Source organism: Aethalodelphis obliquidens, unplaced genomic scaffold, assembly GCF_003676395.1.
Source record: "Aethalodelphis obliquidens isolate GAN/ISIS:26980383/991018 unplaced genomic scaffold, ASM367639v1 scaffold39, whole genome shotgun sequence".
Lineage (NCBI taxonomy): Eukaryota > Metazoa > Chordata > Mammalia > Artiodactyla > Delphinidae > Aethalodelphis > Aethalodelphis obliquidens.
The window spans coordinates 9,841,600-9,856,738 of NW_020837983.1; the positions used below are offsets into that span (position 1 = coordinate 9,841,600).

At 38.9% G+C, this 15,139-nt stretch overlaps 1 protein-coding gene across 3 annotated transcripts in view; it reads left to right on the top strand.

Annotated features, from left to right (window-relative positions):
- The window catches only part of VPS13B (vacuolar protein sorting 13 homolog B), a 778,894-nt gene that overhangs the window by 627,450 nt on the left and 136,305 nt on the right, over positions 1–15,139 (top strand). For all 3 annotated transcript variants that reach the window (XM_027131497.1, XM_027131496.1, XM_027131498.1), the window contains 2 exons: positions 7,345–7,552; positions 7,841–8,025. In XM_027131497.1, coding sequence (XP_026987298.1) covers positions 7,345–7,552; positions 7,841–8,025 — 393 coding nt within the window. The remainder of the gene's footprint in view (positions 1–7,344; positions 7,553–7,840; positions 8,026–15,139) is intronic.

Here is a 15,139-nt window from a genome sequence, read left to right on the forward strand (position 1 = left end):
GACGTGGGGCTCAGAACCTTCACTCCAGTGGGTGGACTTCTGTGGTATAATTGTTCTCCAGTCTGTGAGTCACCCACCCAGCAGTTATGGGATTTCATTTTGCTGTGATTGCACCCCTCCTACCATTTCACTGTGGCTTCTCCTTTGTCTTTGGATGTAGGGTAGCTTTTTTGTTGAGTTCAAGTATCTTCCTGTTGATGATTGTGCAGCACCTAGTTGTGATTCTGGTGTTCTCACAAGGGGGAGTGAGAGCACGTCCTTCTACTCTGCCATCTTGGTTCAGGCCTCGCCATTGGTAGTTTGATAGGGATTGCATTCAATTTGTAGGTTGCTTTGTGTAGTATAGTCATTTCACAATGTTGATTCTTCCTATTCAAGACACATTATATCTCTCCAACTGTTTGTATCATCTTTAATTTCTTTCCTCAGTGTCTTATAGTTTTCTGTGTACAAGTCTTTTGTCTCCTTAGGTAGGTTTATCCTAGGTATTTTATTCTTTTTGTTGCAATGGTAAATGGGAGTGTTTCCTTAATTTCTCTTTCAGACTTTTCATCATTAGTGTATAGGAATGCAAGAGATTTCTGTGCATTAATTTTGTATCCTGCTACTTTACCAAATTCATTGATTAGCTCTAGTAGTTTTCTGGTAGCATCTTTAGGATACTCTATGTATCATATCATGTCATCTGCAAACAGTGACAGCTTTCCTTCTTCTTTTCCGATGTGGATTCCTTTTATTTCTTTTTCTTCTCTGATTGCTGTAGTTAAAACTTCCGAAACTATGTTGAATAATAGTGCTGAGAGTGGGCAACCTTGTCTTGTTTCTGATCTTAGTGGAAATGGTTTCAGTTTTTCACCATTGAGAACGATGTTGGCTCTGGGTTTGTCATATATGACCTTTATTTTGTTAAGGTAAGTTCCCCCTATGCCTGCTTTCTGCAGAGCTTTTATCATAAATGGGTGTTGAATTTTGTCAAAAGCATTTTCTGCACCTATTGAGATGATCATATGGTTTTTCTCCTTCAGTTTGTTTATGTGGTTTATTACATTGATTGATTTCCATATATTGAAGAATCCTTGCATTCCTGGGATAAACCCCACTTGATCATGGTGTATGATCACGTTACGTTAAAAGTAACATGCTGTTGGGTTCTGTTTGTTACTGTTTTCTTGAGGATTTTTGCCTTTTTGTTCATCAGTGATATTTGTCTGTACTTCTGTTTTTTTGTGACATCTTTGTCTTCTTTTGGTATCAGGGTGATGGTGGCCTCATAGAATGAGTTTGGGAGTGTTCCTCCCTCTGCTGTATTTTGGAAGAGTTTGAGAAGGCTAAGTGTTAGCTCTCCTCTAAATGTTTGATAGAATTCCCCTGTGAATCCTTCTGGTCCTGGGCTTTTGTTTATTGGAAGATTTTTAATCACCATGTCAATTCCAGTGTTTATGATTGGTCTCTTTATATTTTCTGTTTCTTCCTGGTTCAGTCTCAGCAGGTTGTGCTTTTGTAAGAATCTGTCCATTTCGTCCAGGTTGTCCATTTTATTGGCATAGAGTTGCTTGTAGTAATCCGTCATGATCTTTTGTATTTCTGCAGTGTTAGTTGTTACTTCTCCTTTATCATTTCTCATTCTATTGATTTGAGTCTTTTCCCTTTTTTTCTTGATGAGTCTGGCTAGTGGTTTATCAATTTTGTTTATCTTCTCAAAGAACAAGCTTTTAGTTTTATTGATCTTAGCTGTTGTTTCCTTCATTTCTATTTCATTTATTTCTGATCTGATCTTTATGATTTCTTTCCTTCTGCTATCTTTGCTGTTTTTTTGTTCTTCTTTCTCTAATTGCTTTAGGTGTAAGGTTAGGTGGTTTATTTGAGATGTTTCTTCTTTCTTGAGGGAGGATTGTATTGCTATAAACTTCCCTCTTAGAACTGCTTTTGCTGCATCCCATAGATTTTGTTTTGTCGTGCTTTCATTGTCATTTGTTTCTAAGTATTTTTTTTATTTTCTCTTTGATATCTTCAGTGATATCTTTGTTATTTAGTAGTGTATTGTTTAACCTCCATGTGTTTGTATTTTTTACAGATTTTTCCTGTACTTGACATCTAGTCTCATAACGTTGTGGTCTGAAAACATACTTGATATGATTTCAATTTTCTTAAATTTACCAAGGCTGGATTTGTGACACAAGATATGATCTATCCTGGAGAATGTTCCATGAGCACTTGAGAAGAAAGTGTATTCTGTTGTTTTTGGATGGAATGTCCTGTAAATATCAATTAAGTCCATCTTGTTTAATGTATCATTTAAATCTTGTGTTTCCTTATTTATTTTCTTTTTGGATGATATGTCCATTGGTGAAAGTTGGGTGTTAAAGTCCCCTACTATGATTGTGTTACTGTCATTTTCGCCTTTTATCCCTGTTAGCATTTGCCTTAAGTATTGAGGTGCTCCTATGTTGTTTGAATAAATATTTACAATTGTTATATTTTCTTCTTGGATTGATCCCTTGATCATTATGTAGTGTCCTTCTTTGTCTCTTGTAATAGTCTTTATTTTAAAGTCTATTTTGTCTGATATGAGAATTGCTACTCCAGCTTTCCTTTCATTTCCATTTGCATGGAATATCTTTTTCCATCCCCTCACTTTCAGTCTATATGTGTCCCTAGGTCTGAAGTGGGTCTCTTATAGACAGCATATATACAGGTCTTGTTTTTGTATCTTTTCAGGCAGTCTGTGTGTTTTGGTTGGAGCATTTAATCTATTTACATTTTAGGTAGTTATTGATATGTGTGTTCCTATTAATTTTTTTAATTGTTTTGGGTTTGTTATCATAGGTCTTTTCCTTCTCTTGTGTTTCCTGCCTAGAGAAGTTGCTTTCGGATTTGTTGTAAAGCTGGTTTGGTGGTGCTGAATTCTCTTAGCTTTTGCTTGTCTGTAAGGCTTTTAATTTCTCCATGGAATCTGAATGAGACCCTTGCTGGGTAGAGTAATCTTGGTTGTAGGTTTTTCTCTTTCATCACTTTAAATATGTCCTGCCACTTCCTTCTGGCTTGCAGAGTTTCTGCTCAAAGATCAGCTGTTAACCTTATGGGGATTCCCTTGTATATTATTTGTTTCTTTTCCCTTGCTGCTTTTAATATTTTTTGTTTGTATTTAATTTTTGAGGCTTTGCTTAATATGTGTCTTGGCATGTTTCTCCTGGAATTTATCCTGTATGGGACTCTCTGTTCTTCCTGGACTTGATTGACTATTTCCTTTTCCATATTAGGGAAGTTTTCAACTATAATCTGTTCAAATAGTTTCACAGTGCCTTTCTTTTTCTCTTCTTTTGGGACCTCTATTATTCCAATGTTGGTATGTTTAATGTTGTCACAGAGGTCTCTGAGACTGTCCTCAATTCTTTTCATTCTTTTTTCTTTATTCTGCTCTGCAGTAGTTATTTCCACTATTTTATCTTCCAGGTCACTTATCCGTTCTTCTGCCTCAGTTTTTCTGCTATTGATCCCATCTAGAGTATTTTTAATTTCATTTATTGTGTTGCTCATCATTGTTTGCTCTTTAGTTCTTCTAGGTCCTTGTTAAACGTTTCTTGTATTTTCTCCATTCTATTTCCAAGATTTTGGATCATCTTTACTATCATTATTCTGAATTCTTTTTCAGGTAGGCTGCCTATTTCCTCTTCATTTGTTTGGTCTGGTGGGTTTTAACTTGCTCCTTCATCTGCTGTGTATTTCTCTGTCTTCTCATTTTGCTTAACTTACTGTGTTTGGGGTCTCCTTTCTGCAGCCTGCAGGTTCGTAGTTCCCGTTGTTTTTGGTGTCTGCCCCAGTGGCTAAGTTTGTTTCAGTGGGTTGTGTAGGCTTCCTGGTGGAGGGGACTGGTGCCTGTGTTCTGGTGGATGAGGCTGGATCTTGTCTTTCTGGTGGGCAGGACCACATCCGGTGGTGTGTTTTGGAGTGTCTCTGAACTTGCTATGATTTTAGGCAGCTTCTCTGCTAGTGGGTGGGGTTGTGTTCCTGTCTTGCTAGTTGTTTGGCTTAGGGTGTCCAGCACTCTAGCGTGCTGGTCATTGAGTGGAGCTGGGTCTTAGCGCTGAGATGGAGCTCTCTGGGAGAGCTTTCGCTGTTTGATATTACATGGGGCCAGGAGGTATCTGGTGGACCAATGTCCTGAACTTGGCTCTCTCACCTCAGAGGCTCAGGCCTGACACCCTGCTGAAGCACCATGACTCTGTCAGCCACCCCTGCTCAGAAGAAAAGAGAGAGAAAGAAAGAAAGAAAGAAGGAAAAATAGATAAAGTTATTAAAATTAAAAAATATATATTATTATATATAAAAAAATGTTAAAGTAGTAAAAAAAAAAAACGGAAGAGAGAGCAACCAAATGCAAAAACAAATCCACCAATTATAACAAGCTCTAAAAACTATACAAGAAAAAAAAAAGGATGGACAGAACCCTAAGACCAATGGTAAAAGTAAAGCTATACAGGCAAAGTCACACAAAGAAGCATACACATACACACTCACAAAAGGAGAAAAAGGAAAATATATATATATATATATATATATACATTAAAAAATTTTTTAAAGGAAGAGAACAACCAAATCAATAAACAAATCTACCAATGATAATAAGCTGTAAATACCAAACTAAGATAAACATAAAACCAGAAACAAATTAGATGCAGAAAACAAACCCGAAGTCTACAGTTGATCCCAAAGTCCACCACCTCCATTTTGGGATGATTCGTTGTCTATCCAGGTATTCCACAGATGCAGGGTACATCAAGTTGATTGTGGGGATTTAATCCACAGCTCCTACGGCTGCTGGGAAAAATTTCCCTTTCTCTTCCTTGTTCGAACAGCTCCTGGGTTTCAGCTTTGGATTTGGCCCCACCTCTGCGTGTTCTTCGCTCAGACAGGACGGGGTTAAAGGAGCAGCTGATTAGGGGGCTCTGGCTCACTCAGGCAAGGGGGAGGGACGGGTACGGAATGCGGGGCAAGCCTGTGGAGGCAGAGGCCGGAGTGAGGTTGCACCAGCCTGAGGCGCGCTGTGTGTTCTCCTGGGGAAGTTGTCCCTGGATCACGGGATCCTGGCAGTGGCGGGCTGCACAGGCTCCCGGAAGGGGGGTGTGGATAGTGACCTGTGCTCGCACACAGGCTTCTTGGTGGTGGCGGCAGCAGCCTTAGCATTTCATGCCTGTCTCTGGGGTCCGGGCTGATAGCTGCGGCTCGCTCCCATCTCTGGAGCTCGTTTAGGCAGTGCTCTTAATCCCCTCTCCTTGTGCACCCCTAAACAGTGGTCTCTTGCCTCTCAGGCAGTTCCAGACATTTTCCCAGACTCCCTCCCGGCTAGCTGTGGCGCACTAGCCCTCTTCAGGCTGTGTTCACGCAACCAACCCCAGTCCTCTCCCTGGGATCTGACCTACGAAGCCTGAGCCTCAGTTCCCATTCCCCGCCTGCCCTGGCGGGTGAGCAGACAAGCCTCTCGGGCTGGTGAGTGCTGGTCGGCACCGATCCTCTGTGCGGAAATCTCTCAGCTTTGCCCTCTGCATCCCTGTTGCTGCGCTCTCCTCCGTGGCTCCAAAGCTTCCCCCCCACACCCCCCCGTCTTTGCCAGTGAAGGGGCTTCCTAGTTTGTGGAAACTTTTCCTCCTTCACAGCTCCCTCCCAGAGGTGCAGGTCTCATCCCTATTCTTTTGTCTCTGTTTTTTTTCTTTTTTCTTTTGCCCTACCCAGGTACGTGGGGAGTTTCTTGCCTTGTGGGAAGTCTGAGTTCTTCTGCCAGCGTTCAGTAGGTGTTCTGTAGTTGTTCCACATGTACATGCATTTTTGATGTAGTTGTGGGGAGGAAGGTGATCTCCACATCTTACTCCTCTGCCATCTTGAAGCTATCCTGAATGTGTATCCTTTATATGATTTGATGTTCCCCAAATTTGACACAAATCTAAAAAGCTTGAGGAATTCAGAGTTATAGAAAATGGCAATGACTAATTTGTTAATAGTGGAGGCATATTAAATATGAATTTGTCTTCATCTAAAAGTTGTCTTGCCTCACCTTTTTCACCAGTTTTCTTAGTGACACAGAGGTAGATGTAGGGGAGCCCACTAACTTATTGCTTTACATTGATTGGTTTTGAGATTTTCAGTATCTGTTATAAATTTTCATAGATTTACTCAGCATGTGATTTTGTGTTGTTTTATCAAGAATAGTAATTGTATTACCATTTTTCCAAGACAGCAAAGTAACTCCACATTAAAAACAACAATAAGAGCAAAGACAAAGTATATCATCTCTACATTATAAATTCTGTTGACATTTTAAAACCTGGAGCACAATGTTTGACTCCCCAACTTGACTTTTCACCTATCTCTGTTTTTCAGGATTCAATAAAAATAAGATTGATGAGAAAAAAATAGACTTAGTATCATACCTCTTACCTTTATTTCTGAGATGCCTTAATTCCAGAGAGTAGGACTTAAACTGAGGGTTTAAAACTTGCCCACAAAGCATAGGCTTATTCTTTTCTACGTCTGTATATTCTTTTCTTCTTTGCCATATTAGCTGGTCCTCTTAGAAAGTATGGTTGTATTGCCTTTATCCAATACATTCAGAGAAATTAATATTATTGAAAATTTATGTCCTCTGACATTAATCATTATTACCCACTGGTCATACTTCCATTATAGACTAATATTCTTCACATGCAGAAAAAGGGAACTTGATCCTCTCTGTTAGATGTAACACCAAGAGTTTGTTCTGAAACTGTACCGTAGCTCCTGTACAGTTGGTTCTCAAGGGCTGTGGAATACTGTTTGTTGGCACTTTCTCACTAAACACTGAAGTTGGGAGCCTTTTAAGTTCAGGTTCATTGAGCATCTTCTTTTTTTTTTCTGAAGAGTGAAAGTGCAAAGAAAGGAACCCTATAATCAAGATGTGTTCATGTAATCTCATGACAAAATGTAGAAGCTGTTCTACAATATTATTAACATTTTGGCCTAGAAGGATCTTCATATAGTCTCTCAGACTATAATGGATGTTCTTTTCCCTCTTAGCTAAGTTAATTCATAAACATTACCTCACATCAACATAATTTCATTATCAATTCAGCATTTAAAATTGATTGCTATCCACACAATATATGATATACTTGATTTTGTTTTTATGTATTTACCCAAGAATAGAATTTCATCCCATAGGTCAATTGCTTCTTAAAAATTATAGTTTAATTATTATCAGTAGTTAAATTAAATGTAATTACAGCCTTGAACTAATTCAAATATGATTGTACCTAATTATTCTCATGAAGTGTTTGTGTTAAAGCCAGTAAAATTTTTCATATGATTTTAAAGGTTTTCTGGGGTCAAGAACATTTGAATTGCCTAGTTCTTCTACATGAATTACTCAATGGATACCTTAAAGAGGAGGGAAATTTTGAAGTGCAAGTTTCTGAAACAGTGCCGCAAATTCCATCTCCTGTGGAAAAAAATCAGATTTTTAAAAGTGAACAAAGTTCAGATGACCTACGGACGGGTCTGTTTCAGTATATACAGGATGCTGGTAAGTAGCGATAGCTTCAGTGTGATTGTGTGTGTGTTTGTTTATTTTACCTGCACATTCAGTAAATAATAACACATCAAGATCACTTGAAAAGTAAGTCAATACCTGCAGTACAAAAATAGTACATTGCCATTCAGTCTCTCTTAAGGGAAACTTCTTGATTTGTTCCTGTCTTAAACCATGTAAACATGATCAACCAGCTTCTTTATATTCTTTTCTTTTATACTCATAATTTTTTCTTGTGTTCCCCTTCGAAAGCATACAATTAATTATACTTTCGTTTAACAGAAGCTTTGAAAATGCCTGGTGTCTATGAAGTCTTGTTTTACAATGAAACCGAAGATAGCCCAGGGATGATGTTATGGAGATATCCAGAACCTAGAGTGCTCACCCTTGTACACATAACTCCTGTGCCCTTCAACACCACAGAGGATCCAGATATTAGCACAGCAGACCTTGGTGATATGCTACAGGTATGGAATGGCTCTTCATTTCAAAATAAAAGACAGTGTGGGAAAGTGCTGATTTGATCATAGGAAAAATGTTGGGAGCATACCTATCTTCTCCATAAGTTGTATCAGAGAGAAATACACATGTATGTGCGTATACAGACACATACATATGTACACATACACACACACACACGCACACACACGAGACACACACATACTAGAAATTGTATAATAAGAGAATAATGTCATTCAGATTCATGGTACATGGCAATCCTGAGAGTTCTTAATTCTACTCTTCAACCTGTTACAGGTAGCTTACATAGTCTCCAGGTAGTAATGGGACAAACAGGTGTCATTGAGTTCAACACACATTTTCTGGGGACCTACCATGTGCTCACACTCTTCAGCATATTTAGAACTGTTCTATGAAATGAAATATGTCCCCATAAGGGCCAGAAAGGATGACTTAATTTTCATTTCATTTCCCGAGCTGAAAATGGTCTTGGGCCTCGTGGTAGGCTGATAGGAAAACCATCTAACCAGTGATCATATTCTGTATGATTTTGTGCAAAGTTTTTTGCTTGTCATTTCCCTGAGTGTGAATAGCACTATATTATTATTCTACTTATTAATATTCTACGGATCTGAATTTCTCCTAAAATTTGTTTTTCTCTTAGTTGTCCACCTGTTACTAGATCACATAACCATCCACTGGAAGTCATTCCTGATTGCTCTTTTTCCCTAACTGCTCACATCTGATTCATCAATAAGTCGTGTCAGCTCTACCTCCAAATATGTCCCTATTCCATCTACTTCTTTCTGTTTCTACTGGTACAACTTGAGTTCAAGCTACCATCTTCTGTTCCCTACTACAGTAGCTTCCTAATTGGTCTCTATGATTCCATCCTTGACTCCTTGTAATGCATTTTCCAAACAACAGCTAGAGTGATCTTTTGAAAATGTAGGTTAGGTTACGTCACTCCCCTAACTTAAAACCTGATGGTGGCTCCCTTTAAGACTAACAGAATTCGGTATCTTACTATGGCCTGTAAGGACCTCTGATCTCTGCACTGCCTACCTCTCTTGTATGTCTTGATCACTTATCTCCAGCCCCTGGTATAGAAATATGAGCCAGTTTTTTTAATGACTGCTCTACACTTAACAACTCAGAATAATAATACAAATCAGAGGAGACCACAGTACATATTAACATTGGTATTATTATATGCTTATTTAATTCTTGTTTAAATTCCTGGTTATAATATAGTCAGATGTTCACCTTCTGAATTGATAACAATGAAATGTGTCATCATTTTGTCAAGTGAACTAGAGTATGTAGAACTATCCAGTTTGCCAAGATGTCAACAGTATCTACTTTCTTTTGTTTTTTTTTTTCTTGTGATGAGAACTTTTAAGATCTACCCTCTTAGCAACTCTGCTTTGATTCTTAAATCCTCACATTTGCTTCCCCTCTGTCAAGGTCATATTCATGATTATCTTCTCTCCCAGTATTCTTGGATTATTTTTGCTAAATAAACTGGCATTGTCTTTGAATCCTGCTGTCTTGTTAGACTTGCCTAAATGTAGAACATCTGTAGTATTTTCAGTCAAAATGAAAATACTTGGGCTGCCCTGGTGACACAGTGGTTGGGAGTCCGCCTGCCGATGCAGGGGACACGGGTTCGTGCCCCGGTCCGGGAGGATCCCACATGCCGCGGAGCGGTTGGGCCCGTGAGCCATGGCTGCTGAGCCTGCGCGTCCGGAGCCTGTGCTCCGCAATGGGAGAGGCCACAACAGTGAGAGGCCCACGTACCGCAAAAAAAAAAAAAATGAAAATACTGATATATCAAAGTTTCAGCATCATGTAAAGGCTTCTTTATAACTGATTTTGGGATTCAGATTTATAGTTACATGTTAGTTAACATAAGCCTGATAACTATTGGTTGGTAGTATTATGCCAGTTGTATTAAACAGAGCATTTAAGGTAGTAAGTACATTCACTAGTGACATGTTCATCTTCTCACTGCCACCGGAGAGGCAGGAGAGCATAGTGGTTAAGAGAATGAACTATAGCCAGAATGCCTGGGTTCAAATTCTGGCTCTGCCATTTGCAAACTGTGTCACCTTCGATAAGTAACTTAATCTCTCAGCCTCAGGTTTTCTGTTTTGCTTTTCTTTCATTAGTAAAATGAGGCCACTAATAATGTCATGCTTATAGGAATTAATATTTATAAGACACACAGAACAATGCCTGGCACATGGTAAGTGCTGTGTAAGTATGTGTACTACCAGTACTGTTACAGTGATTATCGTCAGAAGTCTTTTCATCAAGCAGAAGCATAGGCTAGATCAGGGAGAGCTGGGGTCTAACGGCTCTACAGACCAGCTGGAGTAGTCTAGGAGATCTGGCATAGTCCGAGGGGCCTATACAGTAGACTTGGCACATAAGCATTGCGTGAAGGAAGCCTGGCAGGTTTCAACAAACAAAGAGCTGGTATCAGAGAGGTTCTGCTACATTTCCTATCTTGTTGGAAAGAGGAGCTGATACATGGCAGAGTTCAAAGACAAGGGTGCTGGCCTACGAAGCAAGACAGGGTTGTACCTACTCTAAGCTGAAGGGGAAACCTTGATCCCAGTGGTAAGAAAGAACACCCAGAATTGACAGCTGGGATGGAAGAACAGAGCAGGACTGGCAGAAAGTTGCCATGCTACTGAGCTCCCAGCCTAAGCTTATATTCCCCCAGCTAGGAGCAGAATTTGTCCCAAGGGTTGGGGTGACCTCATCTGTAGAAGTATGACAGCTTTTTCCTTGAGTGCTTGCAGTGCCAGACCCTGAGCATACTCCTGGGGATTCAGAGCCAGATAAGACACTGTCTACTCATCAGAAGCTCTCTGTCTAGCAGGCAAGTTTCTCTGGTTGTTTGGGGCAGAAGAATTTCCCTATTTTCAGCATTCAAGCATTCAAGCATTCAGCATTTAACCTCTCTGTTGTCAGAATCATTTTCCTGTTCTATGTGATTATCTCTAGGTCTGTACTGGAGGCACCGCTAAAATATTGAAGTACCAATCCTGAATAGCAGGGAACTTATAAAAAGAAAGCCCTTTATCAACACGGTATAGTGTAGATAATATAGACATTAAAGTCTCAACTGCTGACTCCTGTTCCCCTCCCCCTTTGTATTTTACTAACTCAGTGACCATAGGCAAACTGCTGGTCTCTTAGAGCCTTAATTTCCTCAACTGAACACCGGAGTTAATGCTGTTTACCTTGCAGAGTTGTCACGAGATTTAAGTGAAATATTATCGCTAAAACAAATAAGTGCCTTACACATAGTGAGCTCTTAATAAATGTTAATTTCCTTCCCTCCACTTCTTCACAAGCAAATGCCTGGACCACTAAAAAGCCTCCTAAGTGAAATTCTAGCCTTCAATCTCTTCTCCTTCCAACCTATCCTGCTAACTTCTTAAAGGAACAGGTGGATTGTGTCATTCCCTGACAAAAACCTTCAGCGGTCCTATCACTGCTAGACTGACCTTGAGGGCCCTGCAGAACCTCCCGACCCAGCTTTGCCTTTCCTTCCCTTCTGCGTGATCTATGCTCTAATCAAACTGGCCTATTCAGCATTCCCGAACCAGCCTGTGGTCTCCCACATCCGTACCACTCCCTCTTCATTTGAGTCTCTCCCTTTTCTGCTGAAATCCTATCCACACATCCAGACAGCTCCAGTGCCATCTATTCCATGAAGCCTTTCCTGGACACCATCTCCAAACATGATACTGCCTTTCTCTGAAGTTCTGTAACACTTCATGGCACCACCTTTATGCTGTTTCTCACCTATTCCTCACATTTTAATTATCCATATCTTGTCTCCCTCCTAGACTGTAGGTTTCCAAAGGAAATGACCACATCTAATTTTCATTATGCTCCGTATAGTATCCACTGCAGTGGAGATGCTCAGTATATTGAATGGATCAATGAGTGCATGGATGTCTGTGCTCCTGTTCTGTATAATTCAAAAGCATTACATTGTTTGTCATTATTTTATGGCACTATTGAATGCATTTGGTTTTACAGACTGAATTATGGCAGGATGCACTGTGTTATGCTTCAGTGGCATTACCTACTATAAACAGGCAGTCTAATGTCATTACATTACACAGACTCTTGGTGAGATCATTGACTCTTCTGCCAAGCCCACTGCCCCCTAGGCAGAGGCTCATCCTTAAATACAAAAACAAGTTCATCTCCTTGGTTTTAGTCCTAAAAACAGAATCAAGCTTGGATTAATTTTTTCCTTCAGGACCATTTAGTTCATAAGAAACTGACCTTATAGAGTTCACTTATATAGAACCCTTAAATATATCTGTTTATATCTCTTTCCATAATTAATATTAGGATTTATAAACAGGCTCCTCAAATGACTTTATGGAATTTATTTTGTGATTATACTGAAAAATATGGAAAACGTGTCTATAATATTAAACTAGCCATAGGTTCAGAATAAAGACCCTGAAATTAATGTTCACAGAAAACCAAAGGAGCTTATTTTGTGGTCAGTTTTATCACATTAAATTTTAAGTGTTAATAGTATATTTAGATGTCAATAAAATTAGGATCTGGGCTTCCCTGGTGGCGCAGTGGTTGAGAGTCCACCTGCCGACGCAAGGGACACAGGTTCGTGCCCTGGTCTGGGAAGATCCCACATGCCGTGGAGCGGCTGGGCCCGTGAGCCATGGCCGCTGAGCCTGCGCGTCCGGAGCCTGTGCTCCGCAACGGGAGAGGCCACAACAGTGAGAGGCCCGCGTACCACAAAAAAAAAAAAAAAATAGGATCTGTAAGTTAGAGTAATGTCATCAACCTAGAAGGAATGTTGTGCTATTTAAATGAGCTGAAATATAAGAAATTTCTGGCACTGTGTCTGACACATACTGTAAGTTTTCCTCTCTCCTCATCCTGTTGTGTACACTGCCTACTGAGGATTCCATTTAGGAAATACCCGTGTTCTCAGATTGTAAATTTTTAATTCATCCTTTGTAGTGGAATTGGTAATGGAGATTTTAATTCTCACACAGCTCTGACATGGTGCTTGTTCTTGTTCTCTCAATACTGTATTATTCTTGTTTTTATATTTATTTTCATTTATGTATCGTACTAAATTTTTAGGTATCTTCGTTAGGTATGTGACAGTAGCCCATACTAAATAACATCTTTCCCCAAGGATCTCAAGAGTGTAAAGCTTGAACATTACAATTCAAGATAAACACTAAATGTTGGGTTGGGATCACTGAAGCAATTTAAATAGATGTGAAGTAAAGTTAAAGGAGTGAAATGAAGGATAACATAACTGTATGGATTAAAAGGAAAGATACAGGAGCTAAAGTCAGGAATTTCTCTAATGCAAGAAATATCTAGGGTGTACATAAGATTACTGGCGTTAAAGTCAAATAAAAGGGAAAGAGCATGTTTAAGTAATGTAGGGAAAAATTAACACATGTTCAAAAAACCTTACATTAGAAAAATTAAACAAGATATTTAAATTCATATCTACACCTTCAGAAAATGTGAATATAGTTAACAAATGAGAAGATAAACATATATATCTGTTGTTTTTATTTCTACTTCATAGCATTTATCATCAAGTAGTTGTTGAATATCTTCCCAATATCAATATAGGATACTACACTACAATATCAATATAGGATACTATAGACAGTGAAGATATAAAGAGATAGAAGATCTGTCCCTACTCTTGTAAGGTTTATAATCTAATGGAAAAGAGAGGACATAATTGCATATGCAAACTCAGGAGATAGAATAGCTGAATATATATTAGGATAGACCCATTATATAGAAGGAATCATGTAATTTGGGGAATTCTGACATCTGAAGAGTAAATTGAATTAATTGGCAAAAAAAGAATAAATTTTTTACTAAAGCTCTATAATTTCATAGCACTTTCTCAGTTAAAAAGGCATTTTCAAGCTTCAGAATTAGGTGCAGAACTCTTATATGACTAGAGTCCTTAAAAGATATCTTCTCAAGGATAACAGGAAGAAAAAGACAAAAGCAAGCTGTGTCATTTGTTTATTTCTGGTGGAGAAAGAGAATGGTAAGCCAAAGAAATCAGTGCACTCATGCCCAATTCATTTTTGTTTATCCAGTTTAAAAGTCATGGATATTAGTTTTTAAAGTAACACTAATATGACTATAAAAATCAAAGTGAAACCACATTGGAAGACAACAAAAAAAAAACGTATACTTGGAAGCCAAGGAGAATCTAAATGGTTGAGATCTGTGTTATTTTTCCTCCAAAGTGTTAGGATGGTCTTTGTGTTTGACCCCCAACACTGTGCTAAGTGCTTTGCATACATAACCCCATTAAATCTCATTCTATTCTGAGGGGTGGGCATTATCCCCATTTTATGAGTGGGGAAACTTATAAAGAGAAATTAAGTGTTCTGGAATCATAAGAAGTGGGAGAGCCAGAATTTCATCTCAGGTCTTTCTGACTCCAAAACTTACGTTCTTTACCTTATTTGTAAAACAATGGAATTGTTTTGACACATCTACAAATGGGACACATCTACAATACATTTGTAGATGTATTGTCACATTTAAGTGACAGTGAGGGACTCTGTTGAGAAATGTGGAAAGAAGGAAAATAAAATTATTCCTTTGCTTCAAACTGTTAAATCATGAAATAATGAATCAGACCAAAGATATGCAAAATAACATTAAATAAATAAAAGGACTCCCAGAAACAAGATGGTTTGGGTATAAAGATATCTAAAAAAAGAATGTTTCCTTCAGAAGGAGAACTGGTGAGCTCTAGAAGCCTAGGATGGTCATGGAAGCATTTGTTGGAAGAAGCCCTCCTGGCAGCATTCAAAGAAATGGTGCCTAAGTGTCTGGTTCACCTGGGAGCTAAATCCCCTTTATGAAGATGAATGTAGCAGCTGTCAGATCTCTGTGTCTAACATTCAAATCATCTAACCCCCCAAACAACCTTCTAATAGTTTGACTCCTGATGCAATCTGTCTACAGAGAGTTTCATACACTTCTCAGGCCAGCATCAGTATCCAGGCTGCTTGGCAGTGATACATCTTATGGTAAATTAATAACTTGGCATCTGGT